Below are 27,948 nucleotides of genomic sequence, written 5' to 3'. Positions count from 1 at the left end.
GAAATGATCTGTATCTTGCAACAGCTGTAGAATGTGTAATCTATATTGAATGTGAACAGGTAGTTTAAAAAAGTTTATATGCATATAAATATAAAAAATACCCAATAAAGAATCACTCCAAAAACATGCAATAAACCCTCCTGACACTAGATGTAGAAATTGGCATTGAATATAGATAGGCCTGAAAGTTTAAGCAAAGTAGACTTAAGTGAATTACACAAACACTTGCAATTGGTACAGGCGGTTACAAAAAGAGTAATAAAAATCTGTAAATGCTGAAGAACAATAAGATATTAGTAAGTTCTGACTACAATAAGGATTTATATCACCTTTTCCTTCATATAGAGAGTCACAAGAAAAGGCATAAAACCCCAAGTGATCTGAAAAGGCTTCTAGTGATGTTTTAGAGAATGTTTTTCAGTTAGAAGATTACACCCAAATCCCTTGGGCTGTCACAATGATCTGAAAACAATAAATGTTTTATATGAACATTAATGCTTCAATAAATATAGTGAGTAGCTAAAAATAATTTCAAAAATTAACTTACCTTCAGCATCTTTCAATTTTGTAACTAGGGGGTAGAAGGGCAATTGAAAAACAGATTTCAGACCTCTTTTCTGAAGATAAACTTGACAGCTTTTCCAACAGAGACAGCTTCATTAAAATTTGGAATGTGTAGTTTAGATATTTAGGTCCTGGAATACAGCAAGGGCTCATATTTTTTTAACAATAAATACCTAATTGTGATGTTTTTTGCATTTCTTGGAGTTTTGTTATTTTGTTTTTTGGTTTTTACTTTGTTCCTTACCACACTTTAGAGCAGGCAATATGAGCAGTTTCCTGGGTAGGCAAAATGCAAGTGGCCAAGTTCATGTTACATGGGGAAAAAAACAGGCTGTAGAATTTTACAAGTGAAAAAAATTGATAATCTGATATAGCAATCTCTGATATGGTCTGATTAATTTAATTCACAGTACTTGGATAGGAAACATAATAGTGCTGCAGTAAATTCTGTTTAACTGGAGGAAATGTCACTTTTTCCAGCTTAAAAACGTACTTGACATGGGGCAGCATGAGACACTGATGAGATGTTGGGTGCAAATCGGTTATGATTGGGATTGTACAAGAACTTGTAGTGATGCAGGCAGGAAGCTTCTTGCCAAGGAAACTGCATAGGAGTGGCCACAGTAGAGAGATGGAGTTAGAGAAAGAGGTGATGGCAGAGTTTGTTAACACATTTCTCGAAGGGAAAAATAAAGCTGAGATGATTGGAAGGGAAAAGTTTAGAAAGAGTTTATCAGCTGTTATCAAACTCTCCTAGACTGCTTGCTCTCATTTCTCTCCAGTTTTTAAGTACATACCTGTTAATAGTAAGTTTTCTAGGCAACTTGCTAAAATCAGTTTGAAAACTGGAGAATCTCCAAAAGATTCCATGAAAGAATTCTGAAGGATCTGTAAAAGTAAGAAAGAGAAACTGTTTGTCCCAGCAGTGGCTGTACTAGTTCAGATGAAGGATAGATGTAGTACATAACACGATGCTGCCTAGGGCTCTGGATGTGTTCAGAGCCAGAATTTATGGACTTAAAAAAAAAAAAATCCACAAAGAAAGGGAAAGAAAAGACTGTTTAGGAGTATGTGGGCAGTTACAATTATAATGTTAAATTTTACAGCGTGATATTGGCCATCTTGGTGCTATTGCCTTTTTATCACTTCTATTTTTATGTCTATATATTTGCATATATGCATTTAAGTCGTAGTGATCAATGGAGGTCTACAAAGTGTTGTAGAAAAAACCGAAACAACTAACAATGACATTGAGCTAGATTTAGCAGAGGAAGGAAATAATGTGATATGAGGCAGAAAATTCCTATTAGTGGGATTTAGTTTCAATTTCTAAAAATCAAGAGGTGGTGGCACCACACTGCCCAGTGGTTAAGCTTTAGTTGGAAGCTCCCACATGCCAGGGTAGCATCTCCTGATACTGTAAATCAGGCAGGTGTGTGCCCACATTTTTCTTCCTTGATTTTGGTGCAGTGCTCTCTTGCAGGTCCTATCAAACACATTATCCACTGTATCAGAGGAGTCACATGATAAATGGCAACTCCTGTTGTCCGTGCTTCCCCAGGGAGGTAGAGGAGAAACAAAGGATTCTAGTTATTATCATTATGTGATAAAATTGAAAAGAAAAAAAAAAATCTCTTTGGATTATCAGAGAAAGCTCATCACTTCAAAACTTGGGAACACAAGAACACAGTTCACAATCCATTAGAAATTTCTGTGCCAGGATGATGTTATGTGCTTTTAGTTAAAACATCAATAACGTTTCAGAGATCTTTCTTTTATTTCTGTAGATAATTAAGGAGCTGAAAGATGAAGACTGGAATATGGGCAATATTGTGCATACATTAACAAACAGACGGTATGAAGAAAAATACATTGCTTATGCAGAGAGTCACGACCAGGTATTTTCAGCTGTTTGTTTGTTCATAAGCAAGTAAAAGATCTTGTTTAGAGGCTTGGTGGGCTTTATTTTTTAAAGATGAAAAAGGAGTTGAGAAGGATGGCAAGAATTTCAGAAATAGGTAGATTTGGGCTACTGCTCTTTTTTTTTTTTTTACCTTTTTGTTTTTTGGTGGTTTTTGGTAGCTATTTTTTTGTTTGTTTGTTTCTGGGTTTTTTTTTGTTTTGTTGGTTTGTTTCCTTTTCTTGTTTTTGTTGTTTGGGGTTTTTTTTTTATTTTTTTTGGTTTTGCTGTGTTTTTATTTTGCGATAAAAATCCTTCATTTTCCTAAAGGAATCCTTCCTGGAGTGCATGGGTAGTTGGTTTTCAGTTTTATTTTATTTTTAAGAGATGAGTCAAAGGTGTATAACCCATACTTTTGAAAATCCAGTTTCTGTTAAGTAAGCTGGAACACTACTTATGATAAGGGTAAACAATATCCCAATTTAAGAAATTTGTTTGTAACTTGGATTGCAAACATCCTCTTTTGAGACCTAAATGAAATATTCTGTAACAGTCTGGTTGAAACCACAGCAATTGTAATAGTTCTTTGTGTGGAAAAATGAAAAAGTAATAACAAAAAAGTGGGTAACACTCATCTCCCACAATCTTTTTAACCCTTGTTTCTGAAGAGTCAACAAACGTAATTTGGGAATTGTGAAATTAGGAGTTTTAAATGTTTTATTAGAAAATGGATATTTTATTTAAGTAACTTATCTTCAACTCTTTCCTTTACATAGTAGAGGTTGATATTTTAATTCCTGTACTTTCAACAATAAATGTCAACAGAAGTGTCTGAAACGAGTTGTATACTTTAAAAAGTGAATTCTGAGTTTACCATTCATTATATCCATTTTGTGTACCTATTTACATTCTAATCTCAGAGTCTGTTGCAGTGTTCATTTAATGCATTCTTCTGGTAAAGAACTTCAGAAATTACTTGGAAATGCATATTTTTCTATGATAAGCTGCTTTCATCAAAACTGATCCTTCACCCTAAAACATGACATAAAACATTACTGTTGCTGTTCTTTTATTTCATTCTGATTTTTAGCAATTGAGTTGTTTTCCATATCACTATGAAATTTCAGTTTAGAATGTCATACTTTGGGAAAAAATCTCATTATTTTAAATGAAAATAAAACAATGATTACGGATGTACATCAGGCTGATGTGTGAAAAGTAGGATAGAGAAACAAAAAGGAAGTGTAGATAAAATTCAGTCTAAAGATGTCTGGAGTGATGCATGTGAGGGTACAATCCTGGTTTCTTACATGATGTAATGGGCTAGGAGCTGGCTGTTGCCAGTCAGAGTACAAGGCCTTGTAGTTATAAGGAGAGTGTGAAAACAGCAACTCCAAAGCTAATAGCTGTCAAAAAAGCAGATGCAGTCCGGGAATTATTATGAGTGGAATGGAGCAAAGAGCACCATCAGTATGCCACTGCAGTCTTTCATGGTTTGTGTGCATCTTGAGTGCTGGAGGCAGGTTTGGTCCTGTATCTTAAAGGATATACTGGAAAAAATGCTGTGAGAGAGGAATAGCAGCTGCAGATTGATTTTCATAAGAAAAAACCTAAACAGAGTAAGATTCTTTGGGGTAGCAAAGAGATCGTTGAAGGAGGAAATACATCCATTTATAAAATCCCAGCTGCCACAGAAAGCACTTAGCTTCTCTTCCAATGGAAAGATTAGGGGATATTAAATGGCAGTAACAAATGCCACATTCTGAGTCCAGAAAATAGTTGTTCATTGCAGTCTTCAGTCTTGTCATTGTTGCATAGGGATTTTTTTTCCCTTTAAATAAACTATTTTTTACTTAAGGGAATAATCTATATATGCTGTTATATTATCAGTTGGAAAATGAAAGGATGATGGTGCTTTTCAGCTAGACCTGTTTACAATCCATCTGTATCTCTGGAATTTAGTAGGTTTTCCTTCAAGAGTATGAAATAAGAATTGGTCTAATTGAACAAAAATCAGCTATTTAAATATAAATGCTCCAAAATGTTTTTAACTACCTTCCTACTAATACATAGAGTAGCATTTTGTGGCCTTTCTCAAGTAGCAAGTTAGTAATTCAGCTTTTTCTTCTGTGTGAAATCACAGAAAACCAATCACATTCTTGACTGCATGTAAATGAATCCTTCATACTCACTCTGCATATCTAAATCAGAGTTTTGTTACTACCCAATTATTTTTGCATTCCAAGGACTTTTACTTTAGACGTTTGCTTTCTTATTTTCTGTGTTTCCTATAAAAATTCCCAAATGGTCACTTTTCACTCACTGAGTTGATGCTGATGTTTCACATTTGATATCTGTAGGTGAAAGAGTTCTTAGAAGTAATTATGCAGTTTGATCCCATCAGGTGAAATGTAGGGCCAGGGGTTAGGCAGTGGCTGGTCCATTATCATGTACACTCAATCCAGGAGCCCCAGTAAGGGAGGGAGGATGGCAAGGGGAAAACAGACAATTGGGGCTGACACCAACTCAGCTCATGGACATCCCTGCCTCAGTTTACATCTTTCAGTTTTTGTCAGCAGATGAGATCTATATTGCACATCACCCAACGCACAGATGCAGTGATCAGAATGTAGGGTCACCGTGACCTGATGGGCAGTGGCAGGATGTTTCCTTCAGGAACAGGGGCTGTATCATGCACACTGAGCCACGTCCTTGTTCCTCAGCAATCTTGCAAGCCCTCCCCCTACTGACTCCTGCTTTAAAAAAATAAATAAAAGATTTAGAAACACTTCTATTACACCCAAGGGTTTTCTTCAGTGTCTTTTTGAACTGTTCTAGGCACTGGTTGGTGATAAGACACTGGCCTTTCGCCTGATGGATGCAGAGATGTACACAAACATGAGTGTGCTCATGCCTCTGACGCCAGTTATTGATCGTGGGATACAGCTTCATAAAATGATTCGTCTCATTACTCATGCACTTGGAGGAGAGAGCTATCTGAACTTCATGGGTAAGTAATCTCAGGAAAAAGTCTCTCATTTTCTCATCTACAGAATGCGTGGCAGGGAAATAAAGTGATCTGACATCATCTTACATCCATGTATTTATCACAGTGCTGAAATTTGGAGCATAAATGCTTTTATAGATTTATTACAAAAGGTAATATGTGTTGTTTTTCTGTCTGTAAGATGCATTATAAGACAAGAAAATAAAATCAAGATGGTTCCTAACTGTAAGAGAAATAACTTTTACAACTCAGACTAGTATTTTAAGTGCTGTTCTGCAAGTTTGTCAGGTGGTGAGCTGTGGCTCATGCAGCTGGGTTGAATTTCATCTCTATTCTTTTACACCCCTAAATTTTTTAGGGTAACAGTGAATTTACTGAAGATAGCTCTGTGCTTATTTCAGTAATTAATTGTCAGGAAGCAGTCTGGAATCAGTTGACTTATTTCCTTCCTTCTTAGTGCTTAATGAGGTAGGCAAGGACAAATCACAGACAAAGGAGGCACATTCTGCTATCCAAGCACAGAAATTGTAAGTCAGTGGTACTTTCTTCTGGTCCATAAGCTGTAAAATAAAACTGTTGCATTACTTCCTAAGCATGGTTGCTACAAGAAAGTTCAATTGTTAGTCTAATTTAATCAGCAAGTTACAGTTTCATGTTGTCATCTTAAAAGTTCAATGTTCTTAACTTCATCCGAAATTCCAAAGCTGTTTGTGTTGTTTTTTACCACATTCAGTCCTTTAATATCTTTGCAAAATAGTTCTTACTTTAGAGTAAAAATATTGTAATGTGGTCTGACAAGTTCTGTATAGCAGTTGGGATAGTCTCATGGGGAAAAAAAAGACTGAAAGCCTGCTACAAAATCACCATCTCAGTTTTCTGATAATGTAACACTTGAAAATTATGGAAATTTTAGCTTAGTATTGTCTTCTATTTTTGTGGTTAAATGTTTTGTTATATAAAGTCTAAGGGGACTGTTGGAAGTACACTGCTCTTCTTCCATAACGGTGTATTTAACATCATATTTTCTGATTAACAAAATGACAAACATAAGACAATGGCAACACTGGATTTAAGCATGCCTGTACTGGTACATTTCTCTTTCTTTGTATTAGGAGAAGATTCAGAAAATACTGTGTTGATTTTCTTAAAAATAATTGAAGCAACTTTGGTACAGAACAAATTAATTCACTATATGCATACCAATAAAACTATTATTTCCAATAAAATGCAGGGTTGGTTTTTTCTTTCTTAAGAGTGAAGAAGAGTTAATGAAATGAATATTTATGAAATGTGCAATCAGATACCAAAATGTTCAAGGTATGAGGTGTCTGCTTCCATCCAAACTAGTGGTACTACAATAGTTAAGGAGGCAGGTGTTTACAAAATACTCCAGCTAAACTGCAGGTGTCTTCGCCCCAGATTGACTTAGTAAGATTAGAAATATAATCAGTAATGCAATATGGCATGTGAAATCCAGTGTGTCAATGCTGGCTGATTGAGCAATTAATATTGGGTGTCTCTGAGTACTGCAAATGGTTCAGTAACTATATTATAGTTTGCTGTATGTAAAAGGTGAAAAGACTGTAATAACTGTTGGAGGAGAAACCATATAAATTCAGAATGCTGTGGATTTAAAATTCATGTTGCAACGTACTATCTAGTTAAGCAAATAAAGTGACAAATGAGTTCTTAACTTGCAGGTTTGTGTGAATGCAAAAGGTAAGAAAGAGAAGCCTCCTGTGGGGTGGGGGAAGGAGTGGAAATCTTTCACAATGCCTGGAGAAGGCATTCCAGGTGCCTCTGTTCTTCCCTAGGTCCTTCTGTTAAGAATCTTGTCCCTTCTGTCTCTGAAAACACAGCAAAGATACACTCTGCTTTCTGAATGCTTTGTTCACCTTAAGGAAGAGCAAACCTCATCTAAAAAATGTTGTGTCAGGAGTGGAAATCTGTGTTCTCAAATATATCCTGGAATTTCTCTTTGAAGATCTGGAATAATATTTAATTAGACACATGTTGGAGCATCGTTTGGGCTCCATATGTGCAAGCAGATTCCTGTTGGTAGAAGTTGTGCATCAAACACTAATTGTGGCTTTCTCTCATCTTTCTCACTTTTCACACTGTCTTCTGTGTTCTCTGTCCTTCTTATATGTATCTCTAAGAAACCACTGCAAAAATCCTGGAAGTTGTGATTCTGTTTTTCATGTTTCTGGATGTTTAATTTTCACTGGAGGCTTTTATTTTTCTTCCCACTTGCTTATATCCCAGTATTGGCAATGAGTGATGTATGCAAACCTTAATGTGGATAGGAAAGTTCTGTTGTTTCACTAAATTGGTTCCCTTGTAACAAAAACCTTTGGGAGTATTCTTTCCTCCAGTCTGTGTTTTGGTTTTATGTGCAGCTTTCCAAGTGATCTCTTGGGCTTCGTGTGTGCATCTGGCATGGAAGACTTAACCTAGATAGGGAAAAACTCCATATGCTTGGCTGAAAATGATAAACGTCCTGTTGCAGTGAATGCACTCTCTGGGAGGCCAGTTTGTTTCATAGTAATAGTAAAAAAGTAGCAATTGTTTTGAAACTTGCTGCGTCTAAATTCTCTTCTTTCAGAGCAGGTAGAAAGCAACAATCCCAATATAGCTGTAGTTTGTGCAACCCAGCTCCTGTTTTAGACTGATGTTAATACTGAGACAGGCCAGTTACGAGTCAGAAGTTGTCGCAGAGTTTTAGGAAATCAGAAAAATGCCAAGTTCTTCTACACAATGCTTTAGTTAGGAGCACATATGTTTGCTTCTTAAGGGGTTTCTTTCTTTACTAATTTTCTATGAAGACCTTGACATAGACAATGCACATTTAAATGTCTGAACTTTAATGACACTTATAGGCTCAAGCAGTTACAATGTGTGTATATTAAATAGTGGAAGTAGTATTTTTAATTGTAAATAATAAAAACCTCTCTCTTCCTACTCAAGTATTTTTATTTGTAATGATATTGGAATACCATGCACATCTAATTAACTTAAAACCAGAGAAGTATATGCAAAAATATTTAGAGCCATAGATCTCTGCCCTCCCTAATATCAGGATTTGAAAACAAATCCAAAAGAAAAACTTTGTATCTCACTGACATTCTTAATTGTCAATTTTAGTCCTCTACAAAGTAACAAAAGGGCTTGAGATTGAGCTAAATTCCTCAATCACTAAACAAGGACTAGAAGAAGTTGTTATAAGACTTCTAGAGTATTACAAGAATCTTCTGATCTCAGCTTGAAAATAAAGCAACCACTGTTGTTACCCAGCAATGTTTAACTTCAGTGTAAAGACTCACACATATTTCCTGACAATAATACTTGAACTTACCACTACAAAACTGTTCTGTCTCTGCATCCTTGCATTTTCTTTTTGCTTCATTTTTCATTCTGCCCCTGAAGACAAGCTGTAGACAACGGTAATTGCTGTTCTTTAAATGTTCCTTTTCTATTTTCTTGTTCATTGCATGTGCCCTGCACTTAGGGAAACCCTGCAGGAGGTGTAAAACAGCTGTGCCAGTTCTTCAGAGGACTTATTTCCATGGTCTCTCCTTGTCTTGCAAGATATATCTGTGTCTAGATTTAGACAAGCAAGAGTAGTTGTTTTAATGCCTTGAATATACATAGCCAAAATAGCATTTTGGGTCCTTGAGATCCTTCATTGCACAAATACTTACTGTTTTATGCCACTATAGGGTCTTGCTTTTCATCTTGCTAACAATAATTTCCTTGGTTCTTTTTTGTTTGTTTGTTTGAAATTGGCTTAAGCTCAAATCTATTGATTTAAATGGAGATTAGTTCTTACATGAACTTCTAGTACTATTTTTCATGACTCTCCCATAGTAAAACAACTCTTAATTAAGACTCCAGAGGCCAAGTTTCACTCCCTGAAAAACAACTTCTGAGACTATATATGTATATATATATATAAATATATCAATATATAGCTAGGAAGTGATTTGAAGTAACTAGAACATTTTTTGCCATCATGAGCACTGACTGATGATGTTACTGTTTGGGTTGACGTTTACCTGTTTCAGTACTATCAAAGTTGTCTGTTAAGTTTCCTCTTTCCCACTTGTTAATTCATTTACTCAGTAGTTCTATCCACCTTCTATAATCTTAGGGTGTTTTGCATGCACCAAAAGAGGTTTCTTGTGATGAGACCTTGTTCTTTCTTTACCCTTAAAAATAAAATGCTATGCATCATCTATTCCTCAGTATTTTAGAGAGAGAAACTTAGATATTTTTTCAGCTACTTACTTTTAAATTAAGGAATTTCATAACAGCAGGCTCTTGAAAAAATATTGACAAACAAGAAAAGGAATGGTACAAAAACTGTATTAGTAGCACCAATATCAGTGTGAGAAAGGTATGTACCATTTTTTTTGAGAATATTAATTAAAAACCTGAAATAAAAATGATACAGTGATATAAATAGGAATGTTACTTTAAACAGAATTTGAACCACTATTTTATTGCTACCCATTCTAGGTGAAAAAGGAGTTGTATCAAGAACAAGGATATTTAGCTTAAACCTAAGGGAGTTTGGTTCTCTTTGGCATGTTGCATTTTTACATTTTCTTCTGATCACTTTCTTATGCTTCTTACATCTGTGCACTGGTAACAGGGTGACTTTTTAGACCATCACCTAAAGAGTGGCCTTTGGAGAGCAGATGCTCTTCAAACTTGCTCAGTTCAGTCAACTCCTCTTGATAAGCAGCCTTGAAGTGCTCACTTGGTACAGGCTGCAGCTTTAGGAGAGGTGGTTTGAAGTCATCCTTCTTAGTATGCTTGCCTAGGATAGGTGACAAATGTCCTGCCAGTCCCAGTGGGTGCTTTAATTCCCTGGCAGCCTGACAGAAAACAATTATGTTCCCTTAAAGGTAAAAAACAAGGGTGTAATCTGAAATCATCCCTGCAGTTTCTCAGAGACTTAGTGATAGACCACCTACAACTTTGTTGCATAATCCCCCATATGCAGCCCCACTCACAACTTGGGTTGGGCAGTGGCAGTGGGCAGAATCCAAATTTATCTATTAGGCTTCATTAATCACTTTGACAGTTTCTTCTGCAAGGCCTAGAGGTGCAAAAAAACCCAACACCTTGTAACTGAAGCACAATGTCATAATGCCTTATTTATTTTATGTTAATATTTGTTCATTTATAGTTGATTGAAACAAGCTTCATTGCTACACTTGCTCAAAACACATTAGAGTGACTGGAAGAAAAGCAATTAAAGAGAGAGACTGTCTCATAATTTAAAACTCAATATCACATAGACCTGTCTTATCCCACCTCTCTTCACAAATTAAGTATGTCCAAATATTAGGAATCTGTTGTGGGAGTTGATTGTACATCCTCCTGGAAAGTGTCGGGAATAAAGCACTATACATGTGTGTATGTTATTCAAATAAATAAATAAAATTATTAGCAGCAGCAGTCTGGATGTGATGGTGTATCCATGTCCACACTATGACCTCTCAAGGCAGAAACCTTGAAACAGAAACCTTCATAGCCAGCAGCATCCTCAGAACTGCTTGAGAATCAACAGTTGCTGCAAGTGAGTTGATGGACTGAAATCCAGGTAGGATTTTCCAGGATTGTAGAGGGAATAGCCTTAATTGAGGTCGCTGACATGAGTGGTACTTTATTTTTCTCTGAGTAATGCTGATGTTTCCTGAATTTGTACCCACATCTGCTGGGTATTGGATATGATTGCATTACCAGTGGAGAAGATTTGTCGTGTATCAAGGCATTCTGACATCATGCTTACAAGGTGTTGGGCTTTTTTAAGGATGAGACTGCTATTTTTTTTTTAAATTTTATTTATTTAATTTATCAATATGCTTATTGGCATCATTTAACCATGAAATACTGCTGTTGAAACTTCTGCTAGTGTCTCAAGCCTTGTGCCTAGGGCTCCATCTGTTGCCTTGAATGTTGTATGATTTGTACAGCTCATGCTTCAGACTTGTGACATCTCCTCCACCAGTGTGTGAATGCATGCAGCCTGGTCTGCTAATATAATACTTGATGTTATATGAGGGCTTGCTAAAGAATAATGAATGAAGTTGTAAAATAAATCTCGAAGTTATTGGAGTTACAAGAGTTCTATTTCTGTTTGTATGACAGCCTTCATTTTTGCTTTATTGTTGTTTTATTTGTTGTTTTGAAGAACACAGAAATAGGCCTCTATATATTTTTATTTTATATAACTTTACACTATATATTATAACTGTACTATGTATTAAAGCTTTCAGCACAGATTTTTAGAGGAATTTCTCTTTTCAGTTGTTTAAAAATGCTATTTATTACAGAAATTATGAAAAAAATCATATTATGAAAAGCTTTTTTCACACCTTGATTTCTGACTCTACAGGACATGGCTATTATTCTCTCCTGACATAATTGTGTTTGTTTGGTGATTTGTTCTTTCCATAACTATAAGATTCAGAATTTATTTACAGTAAACTACAATTAAAGTATTTACAAATGACATTGATTAGTTTTACTTAGATGTCTTTTATGGAAAAATATAATTAAAGATAGATCCAAAGACTGCAATAATCTGACCAAATTGTATTTTGTTTTCATTTTCTTGATGTTAAATTCAAATACATTTAAAATCAACAGATTTACCTGACTTTTAGACTTTCTTGCTTTTTTTAAATTCAGAATGCAAGCTCTGTAGTAAAAGCTCTGTCATAAAAATGCATCTTAAATTTCTTGGGAGTTGTGCATATAAACACAGAGTTTTGTATGTAAGAATCTGTTTTGATTAGACTTTAGGCATTGTACGAAATTAAGATTTGAGTAAAAGACAATATATTTGCCTAGTAGGATGGAACTGCTAAGTTTTTAAAATTTGATAATATATAGAAAATTTTTTTGTATCTACATATGCAAATTTCTATATCTGTGCATAAAGGTTTCTTCACTCAATGATTCATTGTGTAAGCAATTAAACGTAGCCATTTTAGACTTTCTATGTTGTGGCTAACTTTGATTCAAACGAAATGCTTTGAATATCTTCTGTTTATATACTCTTGAAATTCTTTAAACTCTTACATATTACAATTACTTTAAAAATGGCATAAAGCTTGGTTCACTCTATGAACAATTTGTTAATCATTAGTGCTTCAAAAGAGCCTTTGCATTGTAAGGTGGTGTGAGCTGATTTTGCTCAGACTTCGAGTGCTCTGGGTCCTTGGTTGAAAGACATAATGCAAAACTGAAAGGAAATTAAAAATATTTTCAGATTTTCAAGTATTTTTTCAAGATTTTTAAATTGATCTGTTGATAAAACTGAAGTCCAGTATTCAGGTCTCCATTATAATTTACCTTTTTGAGAGAGATAGACTTGTTTGGGGGGATTTTCTCTCTGTTGTACCTTCTTCAATAAGTTCTTGTAATAACATGTAGTTTTCACACAGAACTTGGCCTCTGCCATGTCACAAAGCAGATGAGTAAAGTTAATTTCTGAGTTTATCAGTGTCATTAATGAAATGCTTACTGCAGGAGGTCACTCATTTCCTGGATGCCAGGTGTCTACAGGAGTGTTGCATCTGATAAAAACTAAATCTATGCTAGAAGTTTATGTGTAAGAGCAGGGAAAAAAGAGTAAGCAGGCAGGGGTAAATATGACATGGATGTTAAAGCTTTTGTCTTTTCTCCCTACTGCTCACTGTACTTCATGCACTTTTGATGCTGATAATTTATCAGTACTTGTTCTAAGTTACTTATTTCTGAAACTCCCAGTGCTGAAAAGAAGCCGCAGCAGCCTCTTACCACACCCAGATGTGTTTTACTTCTGCTTTTTGCAGTCTGTCTGTACTCAGAAGTCTGGAAAGGGCTGAGAGAAAAATGGAACTATTTTGTTCAAAGCCATCTACCAAAGAGCAAAAAATTTCTTTCTGATTATACTTTGTAGACTGGTTTTAAAAGAGATAGAGAGAGATGATCCAAATCAAGTAATTGAGCAACATCAGACTCTAGTGAGCTGGTGCAGGAGCATGCAGAGGAATCTGTTAATCACAAGCCTGTCTCTGGTGACACACTGCTCTTTCTCAGACTGGTTTTGGGCAGTGCAGAGCCAGATAGAATTAAACCCCATGTGTTACTCCATAAGGAATTCCTGGTTTGAGACATGAACTGAGCAGGTGACATTTTGTATTTGTAAAGTCTGAAGAATAGATCCTTAGGCGTATATTCCAATTTGGGTTTTAATGCGTGCAGTTGAGGTAATTTGAAATGAGTTCATCTCAGTAGTGTCATTAATTCCTCAAATCAATGTAGCTTAAGCTGAGATAACACTTTGTGATGACATTGGAATAAAAAAATAGGCGTCTTTATGTGTTCAAGAGCTTATTTTCACAAGATGTTATTAGCTTAAAATCTTCTCATTGTCCCAGTTTTTTTGAGGCCATCAATCCAACACACACAGAGGAATTTGCTAGAATGAGAATTTGAGCAACATTGTAGTTAAATTTGCATTGATCTTCAAGAGACAAGGTATTTTCTGTTTTTCCTGAGAAGTGGTAAAGTCTGCAGAGCAAAGCATATTAGCACTAGAACATCTTAGAGAAATGTTGACCTGTCTTTCTCAGATGTCCTTTGAGATCTTCAATTTGAAATTCCATAGAATTGTAGAATGTTTTGGGTTGGAAGGGAAACAACAAAAAGATCGTCTTAAACATTATCTAGTTCCATCCCTCCTGCCATGGGCCGGGGCACTTCACTAGACCAGGTTGCTCTGAGCCCCATCCAACCTGGCCTTGGATAATTCCAGAGATGGAGCATCCACAACCTCTCTGGACAACTTCTCCAGTGTCTCACCACACTCACAATAAAGAATTTCTTGCTAATATCTGATCTAAATACACCCTCTTTCTTAAAACTGTGTGGGCATCAGGTGTCACTGGAATGTATCACAACATGCTTTGTCTTGGAGCTACATTTCTGTTGTAATTTGTTATAACCTTGTTGAAGTTTGGAAAAAGTGCTTGAAAGCACTCTAACTCACTTGGCGTGCTTCCATGTGGCAAGACATTTAATGGAAAAATGTTCTTATATAGTATCAGTCACAGAGAGGTAGCTGAGTGCTGGTGTTGGAGGGAGAAGAGGTGTGCAAGGTAGGACGAGGATCAGGACAGTGGGAGGGTGAAGGCAGTGCACAGTCAGGTTGGTGTTGAACTGAGGGCGCCATTAGCCCACGGCAGTCACTTTATCTTTCCAGCTAAAAAGATGCATTCCTATACATAATTCAGGGTAATATTTTTTTCTGTGAGCTCATGGAAATCAAGAGAATAGAGTGGAAATGAGGTATTTTAGTTTTACTTCAGAGTTAAGTGTTATGAGGTTAATCTTGAGTATGAACACAGAGCTGATTTTAGTAAGCTTTCAAGAAGGGAGAGGTGGAATTTATAGTGGAGTAAATTAGAAAGGGAGTTTATGAAGACAATAAAATTACTTTTGGCTGAAAAGGAAATGAATTTTGTTGGAGGGGGATTGCTTTTGGGGTTTTGTTAGATCTTTTTTTTTTCCATATAGTCCAGGTACCTTTTGAGTTGGAATGCCTTGTTGAATATAAACCACTTCTATCTTAAAGCACAACTTAAAAGTGCAGGGCAGGAGGAGTAACAGGACAAGTGACTAATGTCTCAAGGAGAACAGGATTATTCACAAAGCCAAAAGTATTATTGCAGTCTTTTTACAGCTAGAAGCTTAGAAACTTCTACTCAGTTGGGATCAGTATTCTGATCTTCTTGTGAAATTCAGAGCAGGTCCTGCAAGCAAGGTATTTTCATAGAAATCTTCTCAAATGGCATTTTTAGAGAGATTATTTAAAAGCAATCTAGTAATCCACTCACTCCTGATTTGAGAGTCAATCCATAGACTATGAAACAGCTCCCTTAAGCCTCTCTTTTTTTTTTTAATCCAGCTAACTGCTAATACAAAATACTGCAGGAAAGGCTGGATCGTCTTGATGGTTGTATTATAGGGCAACTCTTTGTGCAGCTTAAGCTCACAACCTTTATCTTCATAGTGGAGAAATGCATGGTCTTATTTCAAAACACTAATGGAGGAAAAAAAGGATATCTGGTGGAAAATATTAACCTGTGTTAACGTACACTCTTGGATTGGCAGCATGCTTTTCCACTATTTATCTTGAGCTCCTAAAAACAAAAAAAAAACTTGGTTCAAGCTGAGCTGTTCTTGTTTATTTTCACAATGGGTTATTTATTGTAGTTCCGAATGGCTGCCACCATTTTAGCAAGCAAGGAATTGCACACAATATTGCTGGAAGGGAAAAGTGCAGATGTCTGAACATGGGTGGACTTCCATAACTCACATTTTTCTTTCGTCTAACCCAAGATAGTGCAAGTGCTAGTTATTCATAGATACCAAAATATGATGTGAATGTATATTCTATTTTCCATAAGTCTTCACTTACCATGCTTTTTTCCTCCTTGTGTACTATTTAGCTGTACTTAAACAGCTTTTGTATATCTTCCTGAATATGTGAGTGGTTAATTCTTTAAAACACTGTAGTTTTCAATACATTTTGTTTAGCTTGGGGAAAAGAAGGCTCAGACATGACCTTATCTCTCTCTACAACCACCTGAGAGGAGTTTTTAGCCAGGTGGGGGTGGTAAGATAAGAAGAAATGCTGTCAAGTTGTGCCAGGGAAAATTTAGGTTAGGTATTAAGAAATTTTGTCACTGAAAGGGTGGTCAGACACTGGTACAGGCTGCCTAGGGAAGGGGTGGAGTCACCATCCCTGGAGGTGTTCATCAGATGTGGCTCTTGGGGGCATGGTTTAGTGGTGGACTTTGCAGATAACTGTAATGATTCTATGACTATTCAAAGACACAAGCTGAGAAGCATGCCAGAGTACTGACATATTAATTTCAATAGATGTAAAGAAAACTTGCCTTATTTGTGCAAATTTCCTCAGTATGTGAAATTTATTGTTCCATTTGGAGAGAGAAAAAAAAAAAAAGAGAAAGAAAAATCAATATTGCACTAAGCTTGTTACAGTTCTGGCTGTGACTAGTCTTAGAAATACAGTATAGTTTATTAATATCCTGCTTTCCTATTTATGGGTTGGAAAGGGGTGTCCTGATTAAATGTGAAGCAGGGAGTATCTTCATTTGAAATAGTTTTCATTTCCTGGAGTTCATACATAATTGAAGTTTTCAGAGAAATTGTGAAATTCCCTTTTTGTATTTACTGGTTGCTTTTATATTTGTAGCTCAGGAAGACTGTATTTTTAGGTTTTTAATTCCTACACAGATGGCTATTGCTTGGTTTGTACACTGCACATAAGAGTAGAGAACTAAATCCATTGCTTGCTTCTGGAAACTGAAACACAGGAAGAGGCTTGTAGAAATACATAAAATTTATCTTAGTAAAGGTGCTGTCTACACATCATAGTCTCTCAGTAAGTTTTTGATTTGTGTTTTTTTTTCATTTCCCAGTTTATGAATGGGTGATGTGATCCATGTCTGAGATACCCCGAGGCTGGGCTCAGAGACATGAGAAGTTTTTACTAGGCCCCTGCTAGGGCCCTGTCTGTCTTCTCCCCTCCTGCTGTTACCATGACATAGTAGGTTTTTCAAAGGATATGTTGTTTTCTGACAGTAAAATGTTCCCATTAAGATCTAAATAAGAAAACAAGTATTGGAATAAGCTACCACCATAATGTGGCTGTGTAAAGGAATGAAATGGAACAAAACAAAATGAGTAATGACATTGGCAAATAATTTTTTGCAGATACAAGGTGTAATTTTACTTGTTTCAGAGGATTCTTCTCCCCTTTTTTATAGATAATCCATGTAAAGCATTTATCACTTGAACAAGTTTATTTTTTTAAGGAAAGAACCCACAAAGGAATGAAAAATCATTACTGAGAAATTTCATATGTCCAATTCAAAATGTCTTTGTGCAAGTAATCTCTAATGGGTTCTTGTCTGTGTTTTGTGTTTTGCCTTTGTCATTTTGAATTTCCATAAAGCATTGCTGGAAGGGGAGAGGAGAAATCATCTTGGTGTTTGTACATATTTGGCTTTCCTCAAACAGTTGTAGCAGCACTTTTCAGACATGGCAGCGGGTTTGGGGTTTTTTTTCTGAGATCAAAGTTTTCTTTTTCCCTTGACAAGGAAGTTTTGTCTTAAAGGCACACAAAGCATTATGTGCCTAATAGGGTTGCAGTATATTTTCAGCTTGGCCCCTAAAAAAGCTGTATCACTTCTTTGTGTACAGTGCAATGACAGCATGGAGTACTTTGAATGCACTCCTATTTCAGTGAATTGAAACACTATTTTTGGAAATGATATTTTGAAAAAATGAATGCATGCATTAAGAATAAATTCCAGCAGTTATGTGAAACTTTGGGGTGGGAAAAGGAGCAATACGTATGAACATACATTTTTAGTAAAAAGTTGATCAAGGAAGTTAGAGGTGGCTACCTAAATGAGATGGCTTTTATTACTTTGTATACTAGTTCAGACGTATTTGTTTCAAAACTGAAAAACAAGTTAAAATTTTATCAAGTTATAAGCAGCGGTAATGTAATCTAGGAATAGTTTCTACTCTGATTCTTATTTATTGGTGTAAATTTGTTTTCTGTCCATTAACTTGGTGTCACAAGAAAAATCTAAAATTTTTAGTTAGTTGTGTCTTGAAAGGCTCACAGCTATGCCTTCAGCTGATTTAGGTCTTGGAGCTAATCTAAATATATTTTGAGCATAAGATGAATACTGTCATGTTTGCCTCTGTATATAGCAAATTGTTGAATTTCAAAGCCAGAAGGGATAGCTGTCATCTGCAAATAAAGAAGCATGAGATAATGGAATGAACAGAGGGGATGGCTCATGGTGAACCTCTTTTAACTAGAAGTTGAATCTCAAAAGTTCACAGTTCTAGACTGTTCTTGTACAGCTACTTACTTGTTTCCTAACCTCCTTTGAATAAAGGTATTTGAAAAAAATCATGTGTGAAGACAGATAACCAATCTGACTTCATGATACCTTCCCTTCTTATGGGAATTACTCTGGACAAAAATTAGCGGTCTTATCTATGAAGACATTTGTTCATGTCAAAAAAAGTCATCCCTTTTTTGGTTTCCACCATCCAAAATGCAGCTTTCCCTCCCACCTGCACCACAGGGACGGTGGGGAAGAGCACTGGATCACTTTTCAGTGGTGTGCCCCACACTAGAGTTCTTAATGTACAGGCTATTATGTGTCTGGAGTTACCTATGTAATGTGCCCATCAGCAGGAAATGGAGTGTGTTACTGGGTCTTGGATTTCCCAGTTGTTTGAAAAATTTTCTCTATTAAGCCCTGAAAATTGGTGGACAGAATAGAAAATTGGCAGAAGCTCTGCATGATGATACTCAGAGTACCTCTTAAAAGCTCTTTATCAAATGACCTGTTATTAGGGAGCAAATGTCCATAATCTTTTCTCCAGTCTTTCTGGCTGAGGTGAGAGTGATTACCCAAAGGAATGGGAGTGGAATCATGCCACTTAAGTCAGGGCATATTGTAACTCTTCTGATGTCTCTTAAAGCTGATTTTTAAGGCATGCCCTGTTCAGAAGTACAAGGGAAGAAGAATGTGAAGGAATAACTAAACATGCAGAAAGGGATTTTTTGGCCACAACTGCTTTTTGAGAGGCTATGGTACTATTGCTACAGTCTGGTTTGTTTCTGTATTATGTTTTAAATTTTAATGCACAACTTGTTTTAAGCCTGTTTTCACAATATTGTGAGATTTATTTTTTCCTGTCTCTTTACATAACAAAAACAACAACAGTGACAAAATCCAAACCAAAACAAAACAACAAAAAAAACACAAAAAAACCCACAAAAACCCACAAAAAAAGCCCCAAACAAACAAAGAAAAAAAAAAAACCAACACAAAAAAAGTTGAACACCTTCTTGGATTAATGTGCTCAGTTCCTATAGATTTTGGTGCCTGTTTGATAATTCACCTGCTACTTGCAGCAAAGGTGCCATCAGTACCAATTCCTTTAAGTCCCTTTTTTGTCTGAGCAGTGGTTTTGCTTCAGCTTTCAAAACTGTTGCCTGCTCGTCTGTATCTGAATTATTTCCTTCTTTGCTTTATTTTCTTTCTCTGTTTTTTTTTTCCTTCTCCCACTTCTCCCTTGTGCTGACACTGGTTAATGTTCAGGTGAGCCAAGACTATCTTTACATTGTGAATCCAGCCCATTTGGTCATCAGGATATGTATAAAGCTCAGGCCCCAGCCTGAACTGTAGCTGCAGTCTCCACAAGCCCACTGTGCCAATCATACTGGAACACCTGCAGTTAGTCTGGTATAACTAATTGTAGATTAGTATTAGAAAGTGATGCTCTTCAGAGGCTGGCTCTTAATTACAGCCTTTCTTTGTCCTCTTCTGGCATTGTAAACAGTCATAAAAGAATTTTAATAATATGCAAGTGTTATATTGCTATGATATTTTAACTTTTCCTTTTTTGTGACTAAAGATGGCTCAAGGATCAGGTTTAAGATGCTTAAAAACCAAATTTTATGACACTTCCTTTCATGTAAGATGTGCATGCATAACATCCCCATGAAGCAATTGTAAATCTATGGTAAATTTTAAAATCTGATGCAGTGAGCATTCCAAGACTTAAGGTTTTTTGTGGAAGCAGCACATATCAATGACTTTAAATGAATTCTGATTTTTAACGTTATTCAGGTGCAGTCTGATAGACACATTGTGTCTTGCAAGAAGTTCAGAATGACTCTTTGAGAACTGTATGAGACTTGGTCCCTATTCTAGTAAGAAGGAGAGAGAAGACCAGGGCAATTGCGACCTTGAACAGGTCAGAATTACATCATCACAGGTTTTTCTCATTAATACACACCTTTTGTGCACTTCATTAATAGATCTCATTTACAGACAAGGCATTCAGTTTAAGCCATGCATTTTCCATTCAAGAGCAGTTGACTTTAATACACAGAGTAATAGTCATAAGTAAATTAGTTGATTATCAAGCAGATGAGACTCTTCTTAAAACCTGCCCCTTTGGTAGCATGGCAAAGTACTAGAGACCCCTGAATCCTGATCTCTCCCTGTTCTTTCTAAAAAAAACCCCAAACTTGAAAATTTAAAGATCCATTTCCACATAGAAAAAAACAGCACCAAAAAACCAAGAAAAACTCCACCCAACAATACAAATAATCTTGACTTAGACATCCTGGTTATGACTGACTCTAATGAGCAGAGATCTTGCAACAAATTATGCTGTCACTGTAAGATTTGTATGCTAGGAGTTTTGAAAAATGCTAAAACAAATAAACATGACTTAGAAAAATTGCTTTCAAGCATCTGGTTAGAGTCTTACATAAACTACTCATCATCTTGCATTTTTTATGTAAGAGTATCTTAAGAAAATCCCCCATAAAACAAAAACAAACAAAAAAAGCCCCAAACTGTGAAGCTAACAATGAACAAGATGAAGTGGGGGGAAGCAAAAGACTCTGAAACAATGAATGCAAAAAGTACATAAGTTGATGTGGGACATTCTTCTAATATACACATCAATTATGTTTATACCAACATAGATATTTACCATCCATTGAGGATATGCTTTTGAAATGCCCAGCAAAGCAGCAATTTTGTTCTTTGGAATATCAGTGTATTTCAAAGCTAATTTTCTTCCCAGATTAAGAGTCAAATTATTGTGAGAGGAAAAATCAGGAAATTATTTCCACTTGATAGAGTTTAAACTGGTTATGGTACTTGATTATTTATTTACTAGTAAACAGAAGGAAAATGAATCATGATGTAAATGTACTGTTTAATTTGGCATAGGCCTAATGAGAATTTGAAACTCTTGAGGCTTCCTCTTTCCTACACATTCAGTTATTTTCGTGAATCTCCTTATCTCATGTATACTGTCAGGTATAACATTTACTTTAATAAGTATAGAAAAATGCATTATTTAGCTGATATATCCTGTCTCAGGACTATTTTAAACTATTAACAAAGTGAATCTCAAAATGTGGATTTTGGTGGGGGTTTTTTTGGTATTTATATTTTCCCCAGCATGTTTGGGTTTTACAGATGGCTCATATTTCATTCATCCCTCAGAAGTAGCCCTTGAAGCCAAAGGAGTAGCTGGCTAATCTTTTCCAGAGTCAGTACTTGGCATTTATTTTCATCTGTTGTGTAAAAAAAACAAACCAATAACAAAAATCTCACGCAAAACCAAACTGCGAACAAAAACGCCCAAAACCTTAACCTGATATGACCTTGGTTCCTCAGTGCATGATTATTTAGCATCAATCTCATGCATTCTTTTGCTGTGAGGTAGAAGTGCAATAAAAACTCAAATGCCTTCTTGCAAAGTAGTGAAATTGAAGTAACTGTAGAAAGAAAATGCACTTCTGAACAGTAGGAAGTCTGGATTTTGCTAGGGCTATGCTTTTTTATCAGCTCGCTGGGGTGAGTCTGTTTCTTAAAACAAATTATTTGAGGACACTCAGTAAGAGAAACCTGACTTTAAAATGCTCGCAAGTCATTTTGGAAGACTTACTGCATTCTGAAACACTGCTAACATACAATTCTGGATCACAATATTTGCCTTTCTCCTTAATGATGGTTTTGGGTTTAATGACCAAACACTCCACATATTATGCTGGAGTGGTGTTGTCAAACTCCATAGTAATCGAACAACTGAAAAATACATCTGTATGTTCCCAATCTTTATTTTCTGAACAGTATTTAATTGGAAAATACAATTATGGTCAAAAAACTTCTTTGACGTGTTGCCATGATGTTTCATTGCTGAAGTAGGAACATGGAAAGGTAGGATTTTAATGTAAAAAGTTTCTTATCTAATATGATGTGTGGCTTATTTCAGAATCATTTTACTATTTTTTCACTTTTCAGTGTGGTAAAATTCTCTGCTAACATTCAAGATTTTCTGCATGAGAGTTCTATAAGTTGATATCAAAATTTATACTCCTTTCTGTCTATAAACTTTTATTTTAAGAATAGGATATTGAATTTTACTCTGCATTATGGTTTCTGCATATTTTTATTTTTGCTTTGTCCAAGGACATGGAAAAGGCCTTTGATCTTTGCAACTCACCTCAGAGATAAATGTCTAAGACTAAACTATTTCCAGACCTGATTGTATAGGGATTGTATTTACTCAGAGCAGTTTGGTTAATAATACATTCACCAGAACTGTGCTGGAGTGTAAAATGTTTAAGCACTGAAAGTTCACATTCAGCTGTCATCGAGCACAAATATATCAGATTACTCTGTTACTCTTTGGTGCTCTGCACACTTTCCCATTTGTTCCATATCTCCAAATGAAGTGTAGTGCTTGGACATGTCATACATGTTTGAAAGACCTGCTGGGGACCATGCTCACAGATGGGCATCTCAAACTCCAAGATAGCTTTATTAAGTGAAGCAGATCTATGAATGAGCAGATATCAATGAAATGTGATCAGACAATGTGAAACAAACTCCTGGAGTAAAGGCTGTCACTCTGCAACCTTGTGCTTGAAGTGCAAGCCATGTTTCAGCCTGGCTGCTCTCATACATCTAGAGAGCATACATTTGAACACAGCAGTGATAACCTGCCAACAGGAACTTCTGCTCAGTTATTTTCACAAAGAGTTTGAGGAGCAAGAAGACAGGCAGCACATCCTAAATGTTAGTGAATGTACTGCTGTAAAACATGGGGATAGCCTGGTCCCTGTTGCAGTGGAGGCTCCTATAGGGAGAATATTGCACACTGGAAATATTCCAGAATAAGACTAGCTCACTTGCAGTACACCTAACTCTGTAGCTATTTTTCTGCTTGATTTTGCCATTTGTTTGTTTGTTCCAACTAATTCGTAAGCAAATATCCTTGTATATCTAAAGTATGGTTTAACTTAGGTGTTAGTTGCACCTAAGATTTCAGGTGTTGTGTAGAATTGTGTGTAGAAACAAATGCACCAATTGATTGCTTTTTTTTAATATAATATGTTTACTTGTATTTGTGTATATGCAAGTTCATAGCAGGAGACATTACAGTAACAGGTTGCTTTGAAACAGTGCTGATTCCTGCAAACAAAACACTTATTGTATCTTCCAAATTCAAAAATCACTTATGTAACATTCAGAAAACAACTCCATTTTCTTATCTGCATTAAAGCATAACTGGTATGGGAACTTAGAAATACCATTGATTGGTTTTCTGCATCAGAGGAGTCTTAACATTGGCAGCCTTGAGACTGAGTGCATCAAGGATCTCTGCACTCTTTAAGAACTGTGCAACAGTGCCCAGGTACCACTTCAGGTGCTGTAGTGGCTGTTTGGGGTTTTCCATTTCTTTGAGGAAAAGGTAGTGTAGGATATGATGCTGTGCTTTTTCAAAGACTTTTACAGTAATCACATAATTCTGTTTTTGAAAATACCTTAGTAAGTACCCAGGTTCACTGGAAACAGTGGCAGATGAGAGATGTTTAAAATTACAAAGGTCTTGATATTTTCTAAAGCAAATGTTTTTAGGAAGTTTATAAATACATTCTCAGCATGGCAGGGTTGAGCCAGCCTCAGGTGCAGGGCAGGAGGCAGCTGGCAGAAAGAAGGTTTAATCTCAAAGCAGTGATATGTGAGTCTAGGAAGAATCTTGGGAATGTACTCTTTTGAGGACATTAGGTAAGAAGTGTTTTAGACCTGCAACCAGAAGTATACTCTGATGGCTGATTTGTACTGTTTCAAGAAAACTGGGCCTTCTCACAATACACCTTCTGTTTTGATTACTGACATCTATTTTAGGTTGCCTATTTTTCCCCCTACTTTGTTTAAAGTTTATTCCAAATTTTAATTTCAAATTTTCTCATTTTGTGCTGTTAGCAAATGCATAGTTATTTAAGTAATTAGATTTATTCCTGTAACAAGAACAATAATACTGAACTTTCATTTTTTATTTACTTAACATAAAAAGCTTTAACTTTCTTATGCATTAAATACTGTTTAAATGGTCTTTTTCTTCAGTTTACATTTTCTTTCTCAATCTTTTATATGCTTTTTCAAAATTAGACAATGAAATTCTTACTGACACCAGAAAGAAAACTGCTAGTTGTTGAATATCCCAGGGTGAAAGACTTGCCAGCTTTCTTGGACCTCTTTCTGTTCCAGTCTTGTCCTAAATTCACTTTGTAAGCCCATTAACCTGTCAGTTGTGGTACCAGTCAATATTTGGCAGTGCACCATGCTGAAAGTTTTAGCTAGAACTTCTCTGACTGCATCTTCTGTTGAAAAAATTTATTGATACTGATTTATATACTTTTGTTAGATTTGGGGGGGGGGTTTGTCTGTTTGTGTTGTTTTGTTTTTTTTTTTTAACCTTTTCAATGTGTTGTGCAATATTGTTGTTCTTAAATATTTTAGTGAGCTCTTGGAAGAGCTCCAAACCTGACTAAATAATGTATACTGTGCGTGTTCACGTAGAGCCTGGTGGAAATGTCACGGTATCAAAGTCATCTCTTGTTTTTACCAGGATGCAGCTAATAGGAAACAGCAAATGGCAACTGTTTCAGTGTAAAAGCACCCCAAAGAGTTTAATTGATACTTTATTGTTTTAAATACTATATGAGGGGGTTGAGTAAGTTGTACGTCAGACATATATTATTCTACACTGGAAAAAGGGGGCTGAAATGTAAACTTTGAGGCCTGCAAGTTTCAAAGAGTGGATTAATAAAATAATTATCCTCTCAAGATCCTTTCTAGTGTAGGTTACTCCTCTTGATACTCTTTTTTTTTTTTTTCTTGTATGTTAGTGTGAACTGCAGAAGCTCTTGTTCTGCCCAGTAAACAATCAAGGGAAAACATTCATTTGGGAACCGAATACTGTTGTCAGTGAGGCCACTAATATTTTATTGAATATTCCTTTGATGGAACACTAAACATAAGTAAATGAAAGGATAATTTATTCCAGATAAATGTTGGGGTTTTTTCCTGTGTAAATATAGTTCTCCTAAGTACCAGCATGTGGGCATAGCCATCATATGCTTGCTTCTGTTGAAAAATAAATCATGGTAAGCAATGCCATGTCTTGCCTACTATGCCCGTGCCTGCTTACTCCTCTGTGTAAGAAATCTTCTCAGCCATCCAGCCCTTCCTAATACAGGTACAGAGTTGGCACTTCTGAGGAGAATTGCTTTATTTCTTGCTATTTGGTTTTGTTTTTTTTTTTTTTTTCTGTAATTGATCTGACAAAAGAGAGATGTGGGTTCAACATCTGAGAACTGAGCAATTCCATTTAGTATGGTTGGCATTTTTGTTGGAACGACTGAAAAATTATCTCCTTTAAGGAGCTGGAACTATTTTATCAATGTTATAAAACTGTGTGGTACAGTAACTCCCAACTTTTAAACATCAGTAGGAAATGAGTGAAGACAGAGCAACCCTTGATGGGAAGTGGGAATGGGAGAGAAGCAACAGGAACTGTATCCCTGCACAGAGTACTGTGTCCCTGTGTGATTTAGGGCAAGCATTTTAAGGACTCAATCCTTTCCCGTGTCTTGGGTACATTGGAGGTATCCTTGTGTTTCCTTGTGACTGTATCACCCCAGAGGAGATGCATTCTTCAATCCTTTAATACAGGGAAGATTAAGTATTCCCTCCCTTCTCCCCTAGGAAATACAGAAGATCCAAGCTGCAAAGCAAATATGGTGTTCATCCTGATTTTTATCTTTCATAATTTGGGAGGAGACAATATCTGGTATTTTCAGAAAATGGGAGAAAAATACAGTTTTTCACAGAACTGGCTTTACCAATTGCCCTCTCTACCATTACCTCATGCTAGAGATTTCCTCTAGCCTGGATTTTATGCAGAAGTTAAAATATAATTTGCCTAAATTGGTTTTGTTAGTCTTCTCTGACCCAATATGTCATTGAATACCAATGCTAGAGGATTAAAAAAAATATTAAAGTCTTCGTGGCATCTAACCCAGGTGTTTCAGGAGTCCATTTGGAATTTCACTTTATTTTTGCGTGGATTACAAGACTAAAGGAATGCTTACAGTGAGGCTCATTCTCTCATCATTCAGAGGCAGTATAGTGTTTATTGTTTGGGTTTGGTAGTAATGAATGTTAAGAAGATTTGGTACAAATATGAGTAAATACAGAGTATCAGAATTACTTAACACCCAAGAGCTTTGCAACGAGAGAAAATGAAGATTCATTGTTTGAAGTGTTTATTGTTTGAAATAATGATAAATACCATATGCTATCTAGATCTGATTTACATTGATTCTATTTGTAGCCTGCAAATTGTTGCACTGTCGTCATCGTTCACAAAGGCACTGAAGTTAAATTCAAACCAGTTACAGCTCCTGCATGACTTAATTATCTGGCTTCTGTAAATTGGTGTAACTCCACATACATTGATAGATATACTTTAAGGTGGAGCTGTTGGAATTTTGTCCCAATGTGTCCAGTCTCCAGCTCATCAGCTTTAAATAGGAACTTTTCGTAGTGTTTTAGATCATTTAAAACCTTGTTTAGCCTTATACGCCTAATTAAACTTCTTACCTTTGTTGTATAAAATAAACTACTTGTTTTAACTATTTTTAAAGTATTTAGTGTCATATGTAATTCAAAATGCAAACAACTCCAAATAACAGGCATCTCTTTAAACTGCCTGCTCCATCTTTTAAATATCCCTTCAGTTCTGCTTATTCTTTGAGAGAGAATTGCTACTAAAGATGTCTAAAGAAGAGAGATCAAGAAAACTTTAATGACCTGTGGGGTGCAACTTCAAAAGAATCCACAGCAGCCCAACTCCTTTGTGGTGTAAATGCATTTCTAGCCTCATAAACAAGGGTGACATAAATTTTCATTATGGTAGTAGAAAGTTAATTTATTTGTTGGAATTGTGATCTTGAAATCTTGTACATAATAAAGTTGTCCAGTGTGCACAATATGCAGGAAACAGCAAACTTCAATTAATTCCTAGATAAAATTAGCATGCATTGCTCTTCAAGGATTTGTCTTTGTTTTGTTTCTCTAATCAAAACTTCAGTTAATTTCAGCTTTGTTCTCTGCCTCCCCCGTGTTAGTTCCATTGTCTTGATTTGCATCATTTGTGGCAGCTGGCTTCTTGTCAATCTGTAGTTTGGACACTTACAAACAGCAAAGTAATGGGAGGAAAAGGAATCCCGGTAGTTCTTCTTGATAGTTGTGAAAGCCTCTAAACATAGAAGTGAATGTTGCTGATTCTTGTCAGAGATGAGAAGTGTAACATGGAGAAGGAGTCAGATCATGCTTCACACTTACTGAACCAGTAGTTATCTCTAGAAATAAGAGTTGGTCACTTATCTGTGCCTTTCCTTTCCTAGTCCTTCCTGTCATTTGTTATGAAGTTAAACTAGTAAAAAATAGCAATTAAAAAAAAATAGTATTAGATG

At 35.9% G+C, this 27,948-nt stretch overlaps 1 protein-coding gene across 3 annotated transcripts in view; it reads left to right on the top strand.

Moving 5' to 3' along the window:
* Nucleotides 1–27,948, top strand: part of GBE1 (1,4-alpha-glucan branching enzyme 1) — a 166,022-nt gene that overhangs the window by 116,076 nt on the left and 21,998 nt on the right. For all 3 annotated transcript variants that reach the window (XM_042038101.1, XM_042038099.1, XM_042038102.1), the window contains exons 11-12: nt 2,352–2,462; nt 5,303–5,474. In XM_042038101.1, the coding sequence (XP_041894035.1) occupies nt 2,352–2,462; nt 5,303–5,474 (283 nt within the window). The remainder of the gene's footprint in view (nt 1–2,351; nt 2,463–5,302; nt 5,475–27,948) is intronic.

This window comes from Corvus kubaryi, unplaced genomic scaffold, assembly GCF_017639235.1.
Source record: "Corvus kubaryi isolate FWS band 111438036 unplaced genomic scaffold, C.kubaryi_AGA036_p1.0 37391, whole genome shotgun sequence".
In the NCBI taxonomy this organism is placed as follows: domain Eukaryota; kingdom Metazoa; phylum Chordata; class Aves; order Passeriformes; family Corvidae; genus Corvus; species Corvus kubaryi.
Note: the sequence above shows the minus strand (reverse complement) of the source record. Positions and strands in the feature narration are given on the sequence as shown.